We start from the raw sequence: 21765 nt of genomic DNA, 5'->3' as shown, positions 1-21765 counted from the left end.
TCCTGCCTGACTTAGTGGGTGCTGTCCAGCTGGGCCAGAGGGAACATGTTCCCCATTCTTATCCTAAGGGTGCTGCCTTGCAGTTTCCTTTCCTCAGGGTTTATCACAACCTGCCTCCATCAGCTGCTCCCTCCCGGTGGACCCCACATGCCCTCTGCTCACCTGGGCAGGGTGTGCCATGGCAGCTCAGTAGCCCAGCTTGCAATGCACACTTTGCAAACCCGGGCACTCATAGTCTCAGTGGGATTCCTGTTTGGGTGAAGGCCTGCAGAGGTCTGGCAGATGCAATGGCCTGGCTGACCCTGCTTCTGTATCAGAAGCAGCTGCCCAGACCCCAGTCTTTGGGAGCAAGCTTTGGAAAAGCAGCAGATTTCCCAATTCTGACACTGCCGTGCCTTTACAGCACTGCTACTTAAATGGGCTGGGAAAACTTTGCCTCTCCAGGGTCCCCTCAGGTTTCATGGTGGCCCCAACCCCTCTCAGCCAGGTGTGGGGTGCAGACCCACTAAGTAAGAAGCTAAAGGGTCAGTAAAACTGAGGGAGCAGAGGGAAACAGAGTCCTTAACAGCTTGCTTCTCAGTGCAACCATTTTGTTAGTACCTTCTTTTCCATATTCCTTTTTCACAGAAGTTTAATGAAAAGTCAGACCTAAATGATTCAAAAACTTTGCCTCAGGCTGATGTATTTGTTCTCTTAAAACAGCATTACAATTACTACCACCCAAAACAGCTCTGGATTGAAATGTCTCTCCAACCTAGCTTCATCCCACTGAAGAAAATATCTTCTTTCTTTTACATAATTCCAGCATGACAGCAAACATTTTTATGCATTGGAAACAATAAAAAAGGTGGATACTAGCAAGCCCTTTCTTGCAGCCCATAGGTAGACATGTATTTTTTTTAGAAATAAAGAAATCCTATGAGAGCTAGAAATATGAGAAAGGTCAAGAAGGGGTAATGCAAGGAGAAGTGGCAGCAGGTGAAAAACAGCCAACAGACTGTCTACACTGGACAAAATTAATGTCTGTAAGAGCTGTAGGAGGGCCACTTGCAAGACTGGTCTGCCATGCAAATACCCTGTCATGCCACAGAGCAGCTGGGAGATGGGGCTGAGAAACCAGCCCAGCAGCTCTCCTGGGACACAAGGTAGATGGGAAAATGACATACCTGGCCTTCAGCATTTCTCCAGCATCTCAGCACCTTTCTGAAGGCAGAATCTGATCCCTGTGCATTGACAGGGGGAAAATCACATGTTTTCTTCCCTTTTCATCCGCCTCAACTTACAGCTAGCTGTAAGGCATGCCCACTAGGGTCATTATGGAGCATCACTAAGTACACAAACACAATTGCCAGTATGTCTCACTCCTTTAAGCATTCACACAGCTCCTGACTCATTTAAGCAGCAAGGCCTTCCTATAACATTTTTCATTTTGTCATGGGGTCTTTATATCCCAGTTCACTTTCACACTGTTCCCCTTCTTAGCTTGACAGCCCCGTCGCAACGTCAGTCACTGGAGGGCACAATGCAAAGAGTGTTACAAAAGTTGCCTTCTGTAAGATAAACGAGCGACTGATTTCTCTATACAAAGACAGTTGCTAGGGCATGCTTCCTTCCAGAGCCTTTTGTTGCCAAATTATAACCTTCCAGCGCTTCCTTTCACATTGCAAATACATAGGGCTTTTTCTTCAGTTGAATCCTATAAAATCCTTTTCCCCATATTTATCACGTTCCAAAATGTTAGGCAGTGACAAAGACTGCTGCACTGAGGGAAAAATGCTTTCAGTCACCTGTTATAAATTGATTTATATTGTAAGAATTCACCCACTATATGGAGTCCCACACAAATGCACACTAAAAGAAAATCAATGTCCCAAAGACCTGATAGCATAAACAGTCTAAATAGCTGGGAGGGGCAACTGCTTTTAATAGAATTTCCCTTTTGGAACTGCTAAAACTGTATTTTTTTTCCTCTCTCTCTCTTTTTTTTTTTTAAGCTTCCATGGAAAATGGGCATGATTCTAGCCTAAGGGAAAATGGCAGCATTCGCACCGAGTCTCTCACCATAGCTTTTAAACTGTGTTGTGCTTCAACTGCTGTGCCAGTTTTAGAACCAATGCCTGCTGGTGGCTGTCAGCACATGGAGAGGTATTCTTTTCCCAAAGCACCAGACAACCAAATTTATGCATGAGAAAATTCTCATATCCTATCTTGTTCTTGTGAAAGAATACAAAGCTTGTTGTCCAGGGTGTGGGGGCTGTGCAGTAGGGTTTTTTTAATTCCTTGTACAATAGGCTTCTGTCAGCGTTGTTCTGGAAGACCTTGAACATCTTTTGATGTCACTACCATGATAACAATTTATAACAGCCACTGGGTTGGCCACATGGGAAGCGGTGGTGGGGGGGGAATATTCACCCTGCCTAACCACACAGAAGTGCTTTAGCAGAGTATCTTAGTCCACCCAGGATCCCAACCTTCATAACTATGGAGGAAGCTTGGAGAGATCAGCTGGCTAAGCTGCAGGAATCCACATTCAGGGAGGGCCAAGGAGTCTCTGAGATGGATGAACTCCAACGCTCACCTTGAGACAGAACTGCAGAACCCAGCTGAGGTATCTCTGGGTTTGCTTTCCCCACTTTGGATTCCTAAAATTGCAAGATCCTGCTTATCTCCAGGCTTACACAACACTTGCCTCTCCTCTTGCATGCCACTTGCCATAGCTGCAAGCAGGCCATGGGGATGCTTTAGCTGGTAAGAGGCATGCAGCGCAAGCATGCAGTGCAATGGGTCCATGTGCAGAGGTACTGGCAAAGGGTGAGAAGCTCCTGTGCCACAGATCAGAGGAAAAACCAGTTTTCTCGTATCCACTGAAGATCAGGAGGGATCTCCTATTTATGTAAATTCATTCGTTTGCTCTTATTTGTGGTTTGCCATGTAATGCAGTTCAAGAAGTGATCAGCTGCTTAGCATGGTATGGTAGGAGGTCTGTCTGTACATGCATATCTTTTCCTGGGTATGCATTGGGCTTTTGCTGATGAGATTTGAGTAGTGACCTTTTGAATAAATTTGGGAGAAGTAGGAAAGAGAGAAAGTGTATCTGTATCAACCTGACAGTTGCCTGTTGCACACAAGTGTCCAACAAGGGACAGACAGGATCATACTACCCATGAGGAGCAGCCCTTGCTATCCTAGGCAGCCAGGTCTTCTCTGGGGAGCTCATGGAAATATACCTTCTGCTAGAGCAGAAATTCCACCTGTATATTCAAAATTCACCTAAAGGCTGACATGGCATTTCTGACACAAACAAAACCAGAGTTTTCCTACACAAATTCCATTCCCTTAGAGGAGAAAGGCTAGGTGGGGGAATTGCCAGGAGGAGAGGAGCATAATGGAGAGTTTTGCAGCTAGACGGTGATGAGGGCACAGAAACAAATCTCTTATCAGACTCTGTCAAGTTGAACTTTGCTTTGACTTGGCTCAGACAGATGCAGACAGAGTTTTCCCCACCCCAGAAAATGAAGCTAGAGCTGCTTCTGCCAGGGCAGAAGGAGCCCCACTTTGTTCATGAAGCCACCCTGTTTGCATCCCAAGCCCACACCCTGAGGGTGTCCCAGGTAAGTATTATCTCATGGCCAAGTGGACTTGTAGCCTCATTTCAGCCACTCACAATATTTACCTTCAAAACCATCACTTTCTCAACAAAATTGCTAAGATCTCAAGAAAAAAATACATCCAGTGGGAGTAATGCTGTGGCAGCAAGTTGGGCCCATATCCCAAGCTGACCATCCTGGCCCCTTGGGTCAGAATCCTGCATCAAACCTGCCAGAGCAGCAGCCCCCAGCATTCTCACATACCCATGCTCTTTTGTCAGATTGTCTCTGGGTGAGGTGGCTGAAATGCTTCTGGTCACTCTGTGGGATCTGACTGAGACCTGGCAGCTGTGCCCAGCACTGCTGGGATTCCCCAGCTTACTGCCCAGAGCAGTCCAAGAGAAAAAGAAATATATCACATCTGTGTCTTCTGCTGGCCAAGCAGGGACTGAAACTAAGGCTGCAGTTAGGATTTTGCCTGTAGGCTGAGAACAAGTGGGGGGTTAAGAAAACTTGTACATAGATTTTTTGGAAAAGTTGTTTGGTTTTTTTTATTAAACAATCTTAAACATGCTTAGATTTTGATGCTAACTCTCTAACTAAGAGCATATTCTTCAGGAGTGCTCTTGTCTAAACAAGCATAAAAACAGAGCCAGATTTTACAATTGTATTGTGAAATGATACTGTGCTTCCTTGCTTCTGTTGTCCTCAGTTTTACACTGATGGCTCTGATGAAACCCTTGGTAGGTAGAGGTTCATAAAGACTATACTGAAATCTCCATCTACCTCTTGAATGACTGGTCATAATTCTTTAGATTTATGTTTTCTGTGAGTTTTTTAGCTGAAATGTATAAAAATGTTCCCTCTCTGAAATCTTACTCTCTTTTCAGAAGTTTTTTGACTTCTACCACCTAAACAGCCATGGACATCGCAATCTTTAGTCCCTTTTCTGTTCATTCACGTGTGTGATGAATTCTTCCTATCACCTTGGAAATAATTCTCTCTTCCAATGCAATGATGCAATGCATTGGCAAACCCCAGGCTGGGTTGCAGGAGGTGGGTGCTACTGCAGTCCCCAAACAGCAGTAGCCTCATGCCACAGGAGCCTGGCACGGACTAGGCTCAGCCAAAACTGCCCCAGCTCTATGATGGAAAAGGTGGTATTGGGAGAGGAAAGCTCTTACCACACCTTGACCCTTCCTGCAAACCATGGGGCTATGTCACCCCTACACTGGCACAGCCCTCACGGGACATGCAGGATGAGGGGTAAGTAAAGCACATCATGACACAGCAAAATGAGTCAGCCTCACTGCAGAAACGTCACCTTTGGGACTCCTGCCACATAAACATTTGTAACCAGAGTTGAATTTCCCCCTCGGGGCCAGCACAGGGATTTGTTGCTATTTCTTGCTCTGTTTTCAGTGTGATTTTGGCACTTGCTTCCTTCCCCTAGCCCTGCCTGTTACCTGCACACTATGGCTGCCATAGCCTGTAGCTGTACTGGAGGCCTATTTGGCTGCAGGCTCTGTTACAACTCTCAGTGGTGCTCCAGGGCACGCTCCCATGCAATTGTATCCCATCAAAAAATAATCCTGAGCAAACAGCTCCTTTCAAAGACTTTCACTCAGGGGACATCTGCAGAAAGCAGAGCAGTGCTACTTGAAACACTCTTATCAATCACAGAGCTGCACGCTTTCAAACTGGTATATTGTCAAGATTTTGCAAGGCCGGCTCTAGTAGAAGGAAAACATCCTGTCTGCTTCATGTCTGAGACTATAATTTAAGTGAAATGAGAGCTCCCCAAAGAGCTGACTCTTTACCTAGACTAACCGCCTCTTTTTTTTAAATGATCTTTCTCTGTCTAACATTCAGTACAGTATGTTTGGCTGTTTTGTCTTTCCCTACTGCTCCTCCTTCAGCAAAGCCAGAGCTTTCAGAGCCAGCCTGGATGAACAGAAAGGATAAGATGTGCTGGTGGCTGCAAGTGTCGCTGGACTGGCTGGGTGCAGGCATGCCATGCCACAGGCATCCAATGTGTTGGCCACTGCTGTGCCTGTCACCTGCCCTATGGGTTAGTGGCTCTTGCTTCCCTGGAGTCTAGGTCTTGGTGGGTCCTTAGGAATTTGAGCTCAAAGCTCTTGTGATGGCAGTCCCCTTGAAACTAGAGCACAGAGTTTTTATCCAGAGAAAGGTATTGCAAAGTGTAATGGAAAGCTCATGAGTAAGAGTCAAAACCTATCTCTATCCCCTTGGTTCAAGATCCAACCCAATATCTTTGGATCCTCCAGAAGCAATGGTAGTTACCTGATGCCTTGTATCTTTAGAGAAGCTCTCCTCCTTCTTTGTTACCAGAATGCCCAGCATTTTTTATCCTTTAGATACTGTGTTATTGCAAGTTAGCATTTGGGGAAAGATGGGTGTCAGCAATTTAATTATTTTTAAAGATTTACCTGAAATAAATAAATTACTATGGAGCACCTTTGGAGGATGAGAGTGCCACACCAAGACACAAAGGAAGTTCAGCACTTCAGCCCCACATGGTGACCACTGCCTTTGTAAAGGCCATTTCTGCTCACTGTGCTTGTAGCCCAGGGCATCACATGTCAAATACTGCATACTTGGACTTACACCATACTCTATACAGTCTATACAGTCCCTTACTATTTTTAAAATTCAGTGCAGACGTTGTTGGGGCATGTACATACCACATGGAAAACGCCAGCTGCCTTGGTGGGCCTGAATCCAGCGACAGGGATGCAGTGGTCGGCGTGGCCATTGCAGAAGCAGCTGCCCTTGACGATGAAGTCGTAGATGGCGTAGTGCAGGGCTGGCGGGGGCTGCGGGGCCGGGCTGGCCGCCAGGCAGGGACAGCCCTGCCGCTGCAGCAGCCGCACCCGCAGGTTGGTGATCTTCAGCTGCGCCTGGGCTTCTGCGCTGTACGGGTCCTCCGCGGCGTAGGGCGGCGACAGCGCTCGGAAGATCACCTGGCAGAGAAACACAGCGGTGACAGGGCTGGCAAGATCACCTGGGCAGAGAAACACAGTGTGACGGGGCTGGGAAGATCACCTGGGCAGCGAAACGCAGTGGGTGAAGCAGAAAGGAGGATATCAGCCAGCCCCAGGGTGGGCTGCGGGGTGAAATGGCAATGACAGCATCCTCTGGGAGCGAACACCAGGCTGTCATGGTGCTCTTCCTCCTCTACAAGGGGTGGGAGCAGCAAATCCACCTACAAATCAGTGTGCACAGGGTGACCCCCCATGATCCATAACATTCCTCTCCACAAGAAGTAAGGACCTTATGGGTGTCAAGTGACATTTTGCCATTAACTCAAATCAGAGGTGGGTGCCCTTGCCTCATGGCCCAGCACCTTGCTGGCTGATGTGCATGTGGGGGACTCTTCATTAACGTTCCCTCTCCCAGAATGGGTGTATTTTTTAACAAATATAGCTCATATTTCCAAATATTTGGTTCCTATCAGTCCCAGGCTGCTTCCTAGTGGAAAAGTGATTAGGTGTGGCAATTAGTGACAGCAAGCTGATAATCAAGAAAACCGAGATAAGAAAGAAAGGAAAGAGGGGGGCTTCCAAAGTTTAAACAAATACTTATCATTCATTCTTTATTTTAACTTCAGACTGATTGAATAGGTAAATATTGGCTCAAGTTGAATATTGAGAGCACTAGATAAAAATAACCAATTTTCTTGAAAAGGCTTATTTTAAAGTTTTTGGTCTAGCTGCCTACAATGAGGAATCAGAAACAGCATATACTTTATATGGCTACCACAGATATTAAACAACATATTTGTGACATATATTAGCTATTGGTACATTCAACTTACAGTGACACTTTCAGAATAGCTAAGTAGTTTTTCACTGAACAGTCACCGACAGCTCGATGAACTACAATAATTATAAACAACATTTGAGCAAATCACTTGAGTGCTTGAGGGTGCAATGCAGCTAATGGCTCCATGCACTACTCCCAGCAGTGAGTTAAAACCTCCTCAAACTACAGTGCTGCCCTACTGAAACAATCCATGACACCCAAAATGCTGGCCAGCCTCTTGCAGGTGGCAAGGAGGTGACCATTATTTCCTGCCCAGTGAGAGGCAAGGCACCAACTTGCTGCTGTTGCTATAAGGGATCACAGCCTCCTGCCCCTAAATCCACTCCTTCCATAGAAAGCAGCTGATATGCTTTAGCTGATGAAGGCTTCCCTTTTATTTGACCAGGATCCACAGATCCTGGAAATAATGACCACAGTGCTGCCAGCTGGCCTGCCCGCAGGCTTTGCTTACCAGCTGCTGCCTCCATCAGCCCCACCACTGCTGGCACTGCTCCTGGCTGGGACCTGGCTTTTCTCCAGGGCTGCCTGAACCCAGCCAGAGGAAGCTTTGTGTCAGCCTGGAAGGAGATTTAGCCTTGTTTTGGAGCTGGATGGCGGCAGCACGCTTTTTCGTGCCCTGCCAGCCTGCCAAGCACAGTTGCCACCAGCATGCTGGTGACAGCAGGGCTGGGCTGTGCTGGAGCTGGGCCTTGCATGCTGGCAAACACATCGTGGCTGCAGTTCTGCACTGCCCTCCTGCAAACACTCCCTCCCAAAGGTGTCTGAGCATCTTCTGCCAGAAAGACACAGGTAAGGGAGAAAGTTAACTGGGAGAGGTGGTGAGCATGCTCCTTTTGCAGAAGTGTTGAGTCCAGTGAGAGGTATTAATAAACAGTAACACACTTCAAAAGAGGTCTTTTCCCCTCTCTCTTTCAGAGATATACAGAGTTTTTTCTTCTTTCCTAAAATAAAAATATAAACCAGATATCAATAGAAACCCAAGTGAACCCCAACTACAACAAGTCTTGCACCTCAACCCAAGGCTTGTTATTTACCCAAATTTAGATCAATACCATTCTGATCACATTTACTTGCTAGTGGTTTTGTGAACACAAGATGCTTTCAGATACAGAAAGAAAATTCCTTGGGAAAAATCCAAACTGAAGACATTGATTTCCTTTTAGTGGACATGACAGAAAATGCTGGGTCAAGAACTTTCAGTAAAAACTAGCATTTTGGGTTTCTTGATGTTACATAAATTGCATCTCAGAGAATTCTTTGTCCTAGCTCAGATGAAAGCAGAGGAGAAATTATATAAATGGGAACAATTTATGCTAGATGGAGCTGCAGACTTTCCTCTCATGTTTTCAGTTTTCCTTGTTTATCTATCCCTGTTTAATGCATGTGACTGATGTTTGTGGTTGTAGTAAAGACAATCATAGCAAGGAAATCAATAACCCTGAGTGCCTCTGCACTGACAGAGTTAAATTTTGTCGGTGTGGAATTCAGGGGGAGTTATGCTGCTGATTTCAATGGAGCCAGTATTCCTGCTCAGATCCTAAAATGCCACAAACATTTCTTTTTATGGCTACATGAAAACAGTGATGCTAAACATGAACTCTATCTGTAATTCCCAGGGGCTGCAGGCTCTCAGCTGCTCCCCCCGGCTGTCCTGTGCGGCTCTGGCTGTGCCCAGCAGCCCTGGCCTGGGGAGCTACACTGTGCCCTCCAGCCCTGTAACAGAGGGAGCCTGGTCTCAGTGCTGCCAGCACAGTAAACATCCCCATGCCTGCCTCCCTGACCCCAGCAGCCCTGCTGTAACAAAATACTAACTGGTCATTACAATATGTAGGGCATCATACAAAGAGCAATCTTCTGCTCTGACACAGCAGATTCAGCTGGGATTCTACAAGTCCTCAGACACTGCATAATAAGGATAAGGATGTGTTTCCCAGCAAGATTTTCCTGTTCAGTCATTAACATCACTAATTTATCCCAGCTGGTCTCAGGAGTCTGCACATCACTGGGGCCACACTGCTCTTACACAGCTATCATGGGTCTGCACCCCTGTGCTTTCCAGCAGCCCAGCCACACCTACACACATAGGCAGTGCCAGATTTCCTGCTTTTACCTCTTCTTGGGCTTTTCCATGCAATTGCCCCAGCAATAGGATGGGCACAGGGTTTCAGCATCCTCTCTGATAATGAACCATGGTTTGCACAGCAGACTTGACCAGGTTTTCACACCTCTGGTTCTTCTGGCAACTCCCAGCTACAGCAATCTCCTCAACCAAAACATTATTCAGTTTTAGCAGTGTAGAGGAAGTGTGTAGGAAAAATGGAAAAGAACACTTTGTCAACATGTGATGATGTGATTTTACAAGCCCATTGTCTCCCTGGTGCCATGTCCAGCCAGGACTCTGTTGGGCAGTGGTCCCCAGCCACTCTGCAGGCAGCAAGCCTCAAGTAAGCACCCCTGGGTGACCAGGCTTCTGTCTTTCCCACTCAAGTCTCCATCTCTGTGTACAAGGCCTTCTAACAAAACATCAAAACCTGGCATCACAACATTAGGCAGATGATGTGACTTATGCAGTATGATAGCCCCACCTATGATAGCAAAGTGAGGGAGGCCCTGATCTTTACACCAGCAGCTCTGAAATGTATGCACTAATTAAAATATTACATTTTGTAAAGCAAGGCAGAAGTAATACATTGAAGCACCCCAGCATTTCTGTGCTTTACCTCCATATTATATCCTATCAGAAAGATGTTTTCATTCCCAGTGTTGCTAGCTCACAAAAAAATCTTATGATATTTGGGATTCTTCTTAAATACAGTCCTGGAACGGAATCTTTATCTCAGCTTCCACTTAAAACTAAATACCTAGCAATAATTAATGTCACAAACCAGGAGGCAAATAGAACTGCTAAGAAACAAAATATCTAGTCCTTGGGGTAATGTTCCTTCTGTGAGATGTGGAATGATGCTGTTGGATCCCACGTGCTATAAAAGCAACCTTTGCATGAAGCAACATCAATTGAGGAGTGATAGGAGTGATTTAAAAGATGCACAGAGATTTTTTTGGCATGATGGTGGTCTCTCTACACAGCCACATAGGAGCTGAAGTCTGTGGTCTCTGAGTAAGGAATGTCACTGCTGTGCCTCAAGAGGGTTGGGTTCATCTGACTCTCTCAGTGCAATGCATGCTGGTGGCAGTAGAAAGCCCACTCCACTCCCAAGGGAAGCCCACTCCACTCCAAGGGAGCAGGAGGGGATAAGCTGTCCCACAGTACCTTGCACATGCCATGGAGTAAAAATCCTCTGCTCTTCAGCCAGACCATTGCAGCTGTCTGCAGCTTGGACACATCACTACACAGACAGCCTCTAATAAATTTTCACAGGGTTTCAATTTCCTCATGGGCTGTCATGAGCAACTCTTGCTCTGTTGATTATTTCACAAGTTCTAGTGGCAGAAGAAGCCTGAGCTCCTCACCCTTCTGCAGATGCAGTAATGGAGCCCTGTATAGAAATAAAGCAGCAGCCATGGACTTGGTGCACTCAAGTAACCACTGGCACCACAATGACCTTGATATATAAATACATAAAGTCCCTTTGCAAGACGTACCCTAATATGTTTATGTGTGAGAGGCAATAAAAGGACATATTTATATATATCTCCACAGTGGGAAGGAAAATGCTAATGAATGATTCTGACAGCAACAAAATAAACTGTGAAGTCAAAGTTGCCTGAGGAAGTCAACAAAACCAACGAAAGACTTGCCAGGAGCAAAGGTTTCTCAATGAGTCACAGGCCCACCTCCACTGAATGCAGCTGCAAGGGCCTGGACCTTTGTCAAGATGCAAGTGCCCAGAGCAGTGGAATGGAACCCTGTGGGATACAAAAGCCTGTGACATTGAAGAGATGTGGGTGATCCACAAAAGTATCTCCCTCACAGACCTTCAGAAACAGGCACAATTACAGAGGCTTTGCAGAGGGTCTTGCAGCTGCTGTGCACGTGCCCATTCCCTGGGTCCCTGCACCTGGCCAGAGGTGCCATGCTCCAACCTCCAACTGAGAGCCTGACCTCAGCCAGGAATGGATAAAGAATGGATAGAAGAACAAATGGATAGAAGACTCAAGAAGCATATACACATGGGAACAAGCCAACAAACAGGAATATGGCAAAAATAAAAGCAATAAACAAATATTAAAAACATAACTACATTTTTACTTGGTTGTAAATGAAAACCAGAGTGGTAACATTGCATGAAGTGATGTGTAGTTTCTTTCCAAAAGAGACTGATGAACTCTACCCTGTATTGTCTGACCTGGATGCATGCAAATATACCTATAATTACAACAATGACACGTCCATATTAGTGATTCATGTAATTAGCTCAGGGGCATTAGATAAATTCAGTACTCGTTTATTTGGTTTTTGCTGGTAGATTTATCCCTTTCAATGCATTTTACAGGAACAAATGAAAAACAATATTTCGAATAAAAAGAATGCAAAGTTTGTTGTCTTATCCAGATATACAGCAAAAGAAATGAGGGATGTGCATCACTTTACAAAAGGGCATATGATGTCCAAGTAGGTGTTTAACAGAAAAGTTAAGGTGTGCATTAGGAGTCTGCAGTGACTCTTGGTATGTAGGCACTAAATAAATGTGTTTAATTGGCCTGTATTCTGGGGCCCTGTGGAATCTCTACGTTACTAGAAGTGATCTGATTTATTTAGTGCCTGGACAAGGCTCTGAAAATGTAGGCAGTAAATGCAGTGGTGGAGCTCTGCCAGCACATCCAGGACCTCAGCCCTTTGCCTCCTGAAAAATTTCCCTCAAGCACAACAAGCAGCTGAGGTTAGGCACTACTTGCCTGATGCTGGAGCTGAGGTGAAACTGAGCCCTTATCTTTCACATCCTGGTCCTGGGATTCCCAGCTGTGTGCCCAGTATTGCCTCACATCTGCTTGTGCTCACAGGCCTGGGCTTTCACTTCAAATGATCGCACAAGCTGAGATAGTCCATGCTCTATCCACTCTATCAACGGCACGCCTCTGCCATCCCCCAGCCACTGCCTGCCTGCACCCCGGCCCCTGCGCCTCCCTCCAGCCAGCCCAGCCATCCAACAGCCCAGGAACTCTCCTGAGGGCACTACCCAAAGGTGGCAACTGCTTTCAGCCTTGGCTGCTCTTGTTCAGAGAAGCTTAGTAGGGAAATTTTATTGTGGCACTCTCCTGCTCACTAGATGTAAAAGTTATAGGTAGTCAATTCTCTTGGTAAACATTATGGAAAGATCTCAGGGAACGATTTCTTTTGTAGAAATGGGTAACTAAAAATATTAATAATGATGCAATATGTGTGCCAATTGTCAACCTACCACAGAGTCTGCTTTCAACTTCCACCCAAGAAATGTACTAGAAGCAATAAGCTCATCATAACTACAAAAGCCGATTGATGGAGCTGGATGTACATTTAGCTGCAGAAATGCAATGCCAGTGAGGTGCTCCCCCTTCAAAGAGAGCATTCTCACACCTCTTTCCCACACCCCTGCTAAGCCACCTTCAGTGCTGCAGAGGAACCTTGGAGCTAAGACAGTCCTGTGCTTGTCCCCCTGTGCCTTCCCAGGAAAGAGTAATTAAACTTCTCACACCACAACACGCGCAGGGAAGATTGATGTGAGACTGTCTTGCTGTTCATATGAGGATGGCCTGACTTTCAAGGCTTGCTGTGCTATGCAGCAAGACTCAAGCGGCAGCAATGAATCTAATTTGGTACCTTTGGGGAACATGGACAGTCCTACTTGCCCTGATACCTTTGAGGATCTTTTTTATTTTTTACAGTGGGAAGCCTCAGACACAGGAGCTGCCTGGTTTAACAGGGCTCCCTCAGCAGGAGCAGCTCAGGCACACCTGCTGTCAGATGCACAGTTTAAATACCAGACCTAGTGCAGGCAACAGCCAGCAGATTCCCTGCCCTCACACACCTTCTGAGAGGGACACATACTCTGCAGGCAGCTGCTTTTGTCTCCCACTTTCAGTACTGAGGGTGCAACTCTATGCTAGCATTTACCCTGCTGGTCAGTATTTTATTTTCTGGGATTTTTTGCATCAGTGTGGTCAAAGTCTGCCAGGCTCTCCTTGGCTCTTCCTGGAGGGCACAGCTGTGTCTGCCGAGGAATATTTTGCTATAGAAATGGGCCCTGCGCCATTGCACTGCATGTATATCTGTGTCCCTGCCCATCAGTCCATTCTAAAAAGCTCTGAAACCACTAACTTCAACTGCCTTTTGGAGATACACCTTAAATGTTAAGCTCTTGAAAGCTTTAAGAAAACAATCTCATTGCTTCACAAATTTAAGCCTGTTGGATTAGTACCCCTGTGAAGAAGGCTGATAGGGCCACAGTGCTGGTACCTCCTACTGACAAAACAGACTTATTTAATATATTACCACATTGAGCAACAAGATTTTAGGAGAGAAACCAATGTGCATCTCTGTGCTATGTTCATTGCAATGACTTTAGGCTAAAAAAAGATTTGCTTTTGGCAGATGGTGCAAATAAATCACATGGTGTAGAAAGTTCATCAGCCTAAGCTGGGCAGGTATTACCCACCAGATCCTCTAAAACACTTTGTTTTTCTGCCTGTCAGACCAAGTAGACTGCAGGGAAGAAGAGCCTCTTTTGCTTGTGGAGAGGTCAGACCACCTCCTTGGTGTGCACTTCAGCATCACCTGGATGAGGTGAAACAGCAATAGAAATTGGAAAACCTGCCTTGCCACTGCAGAGAGTGGACCATCAAAGACACTAAGATCACAGTGAGCATTGGAATCTTGCAGGCCACAGTGTTTGGCACTCAATCACATCCCCAAGCAACCATGACAGAAACCCACTGTGTACCACCACCAGCAGTCCCTGAGCTCCTTGAAATGCTGGAGAAATGGCAGCAGCCTTAACAAGGCTCCTTCATATAATCTGACAAAAGACAGCATTTGGCCCATACCTCCAGGCCTTCTGCAGTCTTTTACAGCACATACATCAAGACAAATAATCCCTTGCCTCAGCATCTAAAATTTATGCAGTCTTACAAAGACTTCAGGACAAAAATCCAACTATTTCAAATAATCATCCCTCCCAAATTAATTTATGCCAAGATAACTTTTGTATTTTGGGAATCTCAAAGCATTCTTCTGCCATTCTCAAAAGTGAGAACTTGTCCAGGAAGAGCTCCAACTCACATGTGGCAGCTGACCATTGAGGGGCTGGAAAAGGCACAAGGAGAGCTAGGGACGACACTTGGGATTTCTCCAGGATCCTTGAAAACTCTGGCAATAATCAGCCAGATGAGAGCCATCTTCTCAGCTTTTCTTCAACATTCAACTACACTATTTCATTAGATGGAAATGAAACACTGCTAGGTCATTCCTGTCTTCATGCAGTCAATGATCACAAAAGTAATGTTCTTATCAGGAAAATCTCACTACAGCTCAAACCTCTTGGATTTCTTCATCTCCGGTTAATAGTGCTTCTCCAATAATTCACCATTCATTCCACAATGGCTCCATTTTGCTTAACCACTACTTTTGCTCATCAAACAGGTAGAAACATTCAGTTTCTTGGCTCACAAAACCCTCTAGATGCATGATATCACTGGCTATGGGCTATCAAGGAAAACAATTATTGCCTTTTTCTCATCTTTAGAATCACCATTTCCAAGGCTGTGCTAGCCCAGTCAGGAAAATGAACCAGCACATCTCAGCTGATGATATGAAGTCCTTTGACCATCAGCAAGAAAGATGGTATTTAAATACTCATCCCTCCAGCAATTCCCCTCTTTCCCCATCCCCATAAAAGATTTATGTTCTCAGCCTTGGCAGTACCTGTTGTGCATATGGAGGATCAAAAAAAAACCTGGAGCTACCTCCAAAGAGCCAGACAAAGGACTGGATTTGCTTCTTCCTTGGCAGGGCTGTAAGAAAAGCTGGCTCACTCCCCAGAGCTGCAGAATAGCCTCTTTAACAGCATCTGAGCACAACACACCACTGCAAAAGCCTGAAAGGCAGCAGGTTAGTGTGTCGGTAACTGCAATGTTACTGAGGATCAAGGGGATTTTCTTTCAGCCTAAGAGTAACACAATTCCATGAATATTTTTCAACTGCTCTTATTTATAATGAAAAGGCTTTGTGTCTATAGGACTGTCTGCTTGAACTACCATGAGATACACTAAATTCTAGGGAAAAGAACACTTGTTGGAATTATATGTAACTGCACACTGTCAAAAAGGTCACAAGAAACAGCACCCCTCTTTCAACCTATAGCTGTAGATTTTGATTACTGGAATGAGGGATGCTGCAGAGAGACTGGTGGTAAAAGACTCATAGCATATGCATTGAGTAAACTGGGTTCTGGATATTAACTTCTTTTCTTCCTGTAAAATGTTATCCATGGAGAATTTGAGAACTTCACCATTCGTGTAGGATTTTGAATGTTGTTAGAGTGGGTATCTCACACTGAAACCCACTGTTGCATGGCAATTAATCTCAAATGAGCTTTTGATCCAAAACTTCTGAGACATACATTGCTTCCCATGTAACCAGCTGCATCCAGGAATCCCAATGAGAAACATGGCAGTCCTACTTTCTAGCCAGAGAACTGGGAGCTGAATAAGTGAGCTAGCCTTCTCTTCATGCCAAAAATTAGCTGTGAAATGAAGCAGTGGGGTGCAGTGCCTGAAGAGAGGCTCCGGAGGCACCGTTAAAATCCCGTGGCACTTTTCTCAAGGGAAGCAATAGTCCCGCTAGCAAGGCCAGATGCCAATTTAGAGAATTAAATTCTGCCTACCCAAACTCCTCTTGTTTCATGTGGGCACAGTGCTCTTCACATCCTACATAAGAAGTTTGGAAAGGGTCCCCTGGAGCCCAGGGACCCATTCCCTCCTGCTGTTGGCAATATCCCCCCTTTCGCAAACTGGTCAAACTCTCTCCAAAGAATAATGTGTTTTAGCCACAACTGGAGGTCGATCCAGAAGCAGTTGTTAGAAACTTGCTGCTCCAAATGGGGGACTGCTGATATGCACTGTTAAACACTGGCTATGCTCCATCCCAGAGGCGGCTGCATTTCAAGAGCTGGCCAAGCAGAGGGCCAACCCCCAAGTGCCAAAGCACTGGGAAATCCAGGAAGGAAAGGAGACGATCCTATGGGCTACTTGTAATGGGAGAAATCATGCAGAGGATCATGGGGCAGGTTGGAGAAGCATCTTGCTCTTCACATGCCCTTGTCCTTCAGAGATGCTGAGCATCCAGGAGGCCTCATAAGGGGATATGTCACTCCTCTAGGATGGCCTGTGGGAGAGGGGGAGGGATTTGTCACAACTAGGTGAAAACTAAGCTAAAGTTTCTCCTTTTCCCCTGATTCGCTTTATGCTGCCCCATTATTTAAAGGGGAAATCTCCCTTCCTCCACTGCTGGAAACTTGCACCAGCTTGGAAACCCCCACAGTGCTTGGGAGGATGGGCTTCCCTGCAGGAAGGAAAGCTTGAGGACCAAACCAAGGGATGCACTTCACCACAGCCATCAGCAAGGAGGCTGGTGTGAAATGGTGTCCTGCCAGTGTGCAGCTACTGCCAGCTGCCACAGCCTGAGATTTCTAGGCTGCTATACAATTTTATTGACTCCAGCCTAGCCTCATTTACTTCATCTCATTAACTACTCCCTTATGAATCATTATTCTTGTGCTTATGAAACAACAGTCCCCATGTCTTGCTAGATTTAGTGATACAATGCAAAGAGCTGGACGGGATTTGGCCACACCCCAACCACGCCTAGCTGAACATGGAATTTTGCACATGGCATTTCTGAACAGAGCCCAACAATTTGTGTTTTTCCAATGACAGGATGATCAGGAAGACACTCTGAAAGAGGTCTTTTTCCTACAAAGTGCACTTCTACAAAGTGTAGAGATGGGACCTGAAAACATACTTCCCTAGCTATGTCCTCACACGTCCTGAGCACTTCTGAATGCCTGCCAGGATTCCTCTTTCCTTCTCATCAGTTTGGGCCTTTGTTTTCTCTCTGTGCAGATGTCAGTGGCACAGGACAATTAAAAAAGATGTTTGCAGTCCTCTAATGGGTTGACATCCCAGGCTGTTTTGAGGTTATTCTTGCATATTTGCCCAGGTCGTTTGTGGAGTCCTGCAAGTGACTGAACTCAAATCTCCTGTTACCCACAAGACCCTTGAAGGACCTCAGCACAATGTAAAATGTAGCTTTAGTTAAGGACAACAATGATAAGCTTGAAAACCAAGTTTATTTGGGCCTAAAAGGAAAAAAAGCCCAACCAGGCTGAAGTTTCTACAACCCAAAAGCAGGACTCAAATATAAAAGTTACTGACCATCTTTAACTCCAATTTACAACCAATCACTGTCTGCCACAGTCAGACTTCTGAGTAGAAATACACATTTCACTTCTGCTCTATGCAGCTACTTTCAGGTAAAACCAGGAGAACTGGCGTCCAAATCCTCAAGGTAGAGAGTCAGGCTGCATGCAGTAACAGAGAAAGGCAAAGCATATGAAGGATTTTCCGCTAGGGAAGGCATGAGATCAATAAAATGCTCGGTAAGACACGCATCCCACAGCAAAACGGTGGTAATCTGATGTTTCAAAAGTTAAAAGCATGTTAGAATTTGTTGCTGGAATACAGTCAAATTGCAAATATGCCTGTTGTATAAATAGCAAACAGCAACAATAGCTGAGGTCTCCAAGTGATTTATTAGCAGTATTCTAAATAGATGAACACTAAAATAAGTTACTAATTTACTAAAATCTTGTCAAGGAGACTCTGCTTCAGTAAGCCCTTTTATCCTGGAGCTTGTCTAAATGGGGACACTCAGGCGAGCTAATCTGAATTGACCACAGATGGGAATGTAAAGTGAATGAGATAATTGCATTGCAGAGTGGACAGTCACTCTCACTCACAGTTAAAGAATTAACATCTGCTAAGGGCCCCTTGAGCCCTCAACAGTGATCCCTAGCCAAGGATAATTTTAAGATTAGTGTGTTGAAAAGGAAATATTAATATAATCTGAACTATGGGAGGGAAGATAGCCTTTTTTGCATACTAGTAAAATTAGTATTCCTGTCTGAGCATGAAGCTGAAAGAGTTTATTTCTGCATCTTGTTTACTTAGATCAGATTATCTTTGGCTGGTGGATCCAGTTCTGATTTCCCTTGCAATAATGTGGCTGAAGGGTTACACCCTGAAAACTCAGCATTTGTAGCATTTTTGTATGATTCAGGCTAAAACTTGGCCATAGCCTTTCTCTTAAAACACTGGTGATACAAGGCTAACATTTAGAGGTTTCTGCCTATGCTTAACAAACTGCTGTTGCGAAACAATTAATTCACCATATTAAGCATAGCGAAGTGTATAATGACCTCCCTGCATGCAGCCAATCCGATATTATTCCCTGACATAGGAATGTGTCCCCTTCACAATGTTGCAAATCCAAATCCTCAAACGGGCAGATGCTTGAAGCTTGCTGGAAACCCAGGTTGGCTGTACCAAGGTTGGATGCCAGGGCAGGAGATGGGCACCCACCATCTGCCTCCTTTCCTGTTCCCTACTGACGAGAGGCTCAGTTGGTTTGTTTGGCTTCTGTACACCTGCAGAGAAATCACTGACCACTTTGCTGGTTGTTGAAACAGTGGCTCTTGCTTGCATGAGGTCAGACTGCAGCCAGGCTGCCCTGCATGGGGCTCAGCACAGCAGAGCCCCTGAGGTCTCTGGGGCACATGCTGACCTGTGAACTCAGCCTTACTTCCACCAAGAAAACTACTTAGACCAAACCCAGGGCATTTTAGTGCAGTGTTCCTGACATCAGTACAGCCTTCAACCTCTTTGCTTGGCATTCTGTCCAGATTTGTCCTTTCCTTCCTAATCCCACCCCTGGGCTGTTGATCCTCCATCTCGCCTGCCTCAGGCTGGAGCCGCACCCACATCAGAGATAACCAAGTCTGGTGGACTTGCAGCGTTAGGGACAGGCAGCAAAGAAGAGCAGGGACCTACCAAGCTCCTGATGAGGTGATTCTACCCATCAATAGACCATCCAAGTGCCACACATGGCATGTGACACAATTACCTCTCTGGTTCCCAGTGCTGAGGTGGCACCCAGCTGAGGTGACCGCAGCATTCCAAAAGCATTGCTCTCCCAGAGATCTCCAGGACCCCAGTCCCAGCACTGGGTGGGCAAGCCCAGAATCACACTGCTACAGAAGGATGAAAGGCATCTTCCAGAGCCATTTCAGCATTTCTGAGGGCTGGGTCTTTGAAATGAACCTAGAGAGTTGGCAGCTTGCTTTCTACACTATCATAAATCTCCTCAAGATCAACACCATGGCAAATTCTGATGAGGGAGGATTTTTGTCATAAGAGTTGAAGTAGGCATCTGAGGAATGACTCATGATGATGAGGGCAGAATGCAAAAAGTCTGATCTTTCTTTTTAATAAAAAGTGAGGCAGATACACCTTTGACCCAAATTAGGACAGGTGATATACTGAAAAAAGGCCCTAAGCCCCTGAGTACTGTGGGGTTCTGCACACTGCTGCCTTGAACTGGGGCTTGCAGGTACTGTAACAACCAGCAGAAATACAGGTGGATCAGCACTGCCTGTTCTTTACAGAGGGTAAAACCAGAAACCACCAGCCCAACAAGCTGCTGTCTCTGTGCCAAACTCAGCGATATTTGGGGTGAGTCACCACCACCTGAGGCCTCACCTGAGACAAACTGCTCATCCAAGGGGATAGACAGCAGGGAGTGAGCTGCCAGCACCATGCAGAGAGACCCCAACATCCTGCAACATGCTGCAAGCCCCTAACGCAGTGCCCAGAAATGCACATGTGGCGCTGAAATGTCTGAAGCGCGAGAAAGCAGCACACAGACAGTGTGACACATGGTTTGGATCACAGCTTACAGTTGTTACATCCCAGTTTAAAAAAATCTAAAAAGTTAAAAAAGAAACCCAGTGGTCCTCACAGAATTTGTAGTTGTGCTTTAAAGAAGATGAGTAATACCCTTCAGAGTAATGAGTAATACCCTTCAGACACAGACATTTTGGATGACTGCATATTTGAAACCACTGTTTCGAGTGAAATTACTGTTTCCATATGTCTGAAATTAGGTGCTACCAAAGTGGGAGTAAAGCACAACATAACTCCAAACAGAACACAAAATTCTGATGTTTCTTTAGGTCAGATACATGTTGCTATTGGCAGCTACTAGTAATTGCTGGAATGCAGCACACTGTAATAAATTAAATGTGATATTTGCTAAGCATGCAGGCTTGCCATCTGGAGAGCTGCTGCTATTACTTTGCAGGTAAAAAGTGGTGTTTAAGTGCAGGAAACTGAAGTGTACCATGTGAGCAAAATCTTCTAAGCTCCAGCCCCTTGGATGCAGTATTTGTTTAAAACTTGGAACAATTAACTGCTCTTGACTTTTATAGCTTCTTTGCAATAACACAGACTAAAGCCATGCCAAAAGAATAGGTCCCACAGGAGCAAGCTCAGTACGTGGCCTCTCTTTGCAGCATGCTACTGCAGATCCACCAAACAGCACCAAGTTACTTTTCTTCTTGAGACAGGCATTGGTTTCTACAGACAAGACCTTGATTCTACTGTCCTCAGATTGCACCAGCCCAAAGAGGAGCTAGCCTGAGGTTGAGTTCCCTCCAGGCACAGCCCCCATCCTGTGAGCAGGGACAGCACCATCCTGGTGTGCAGGGACCTCAATGAAAACTGCACCAGGATGCTAGCAACAGGAGACCCAATACCAGTGAGGCAAACACTGCCTTGTAACATGCTCTGGGTTTCTCATCCCTGAGTAAAAATCCCTGGAAAGCTAAAAAGGGAGCATGCAAATCATATACACAAGAGAAGTCCCACTGGCTGGCCTAAGTGGATAGTTCTCCATGCCCTCCATCACAGGCTGGCATAACTTCATGATTCAGGTGGGACACAGAGGTTGGCACAAGTACTGAGGGCCTGAGAAACTCCCAGTGATATACATACATCCTTCCTTTTGTAGGTCTTACTTCGTAGTTAGCTCTGATCCAGAACCACAGATTTTTCTGGCTGGGAAAAGACTTTCAAAGATAGTTGAGTCCAACATCCCTGCCATTGGTAGGGACATATTTCAGTAGATCAGGTTGCTCAAAGCCCCATCCAATCTGGCCTTGAACACTTCCAGGGGTGAGCCATTCACAGTTTCTCTGAGCAACCTGTTTCAGTGCCTCATGACCCTCATAATCAAAAAATGTCTTATGCCCAATCTAAATCAATTTCAGTATAAAATTGTTGC

The 21765-nt window shown here is 45.5% G+C and overlaps 1 protein-coding gene across 2 annotated transcripts in view; it reads right to left on the bottom strand.

Annotated features, from left to right (window-relative positions):
* Positions 1–21765, bottom strand: part of NTN4 (netrin 4) — a 47518-nt gene that overhangs the window by 20167 nt on the left and 5586 nt on the right. For both annotated transcript variants that reach the window (XM_030960883.1, XM_030960884.1), the window contains exon 3: positions 6293–6571. In XM_030960883.1, the coding sequence (XP_030816743.1) occupies positions 6293–6571 (279 nt within the window). The remainder of the gene's footprint in view (positions 1–6292; positions 6572–21765) is intronic.

The sequence above is a fragment of the Camarhynchus parvulus genome, chromosome 1A, assembly GCF_901933205.1.
Source record: "Camarhynchus parvulus chromosome 1A, STF_HiC, whole genome shotgun sequence".
Lineage (NCBI taxonomy): Eukaryota > Metazoa > Chordata > Aves > Passeriformes > Thraupidae > Camarhynchus > Camarhynchus parvulus.
This window is presented reverse-complemented; position numbering and strand designations above follow the sequence as displayed.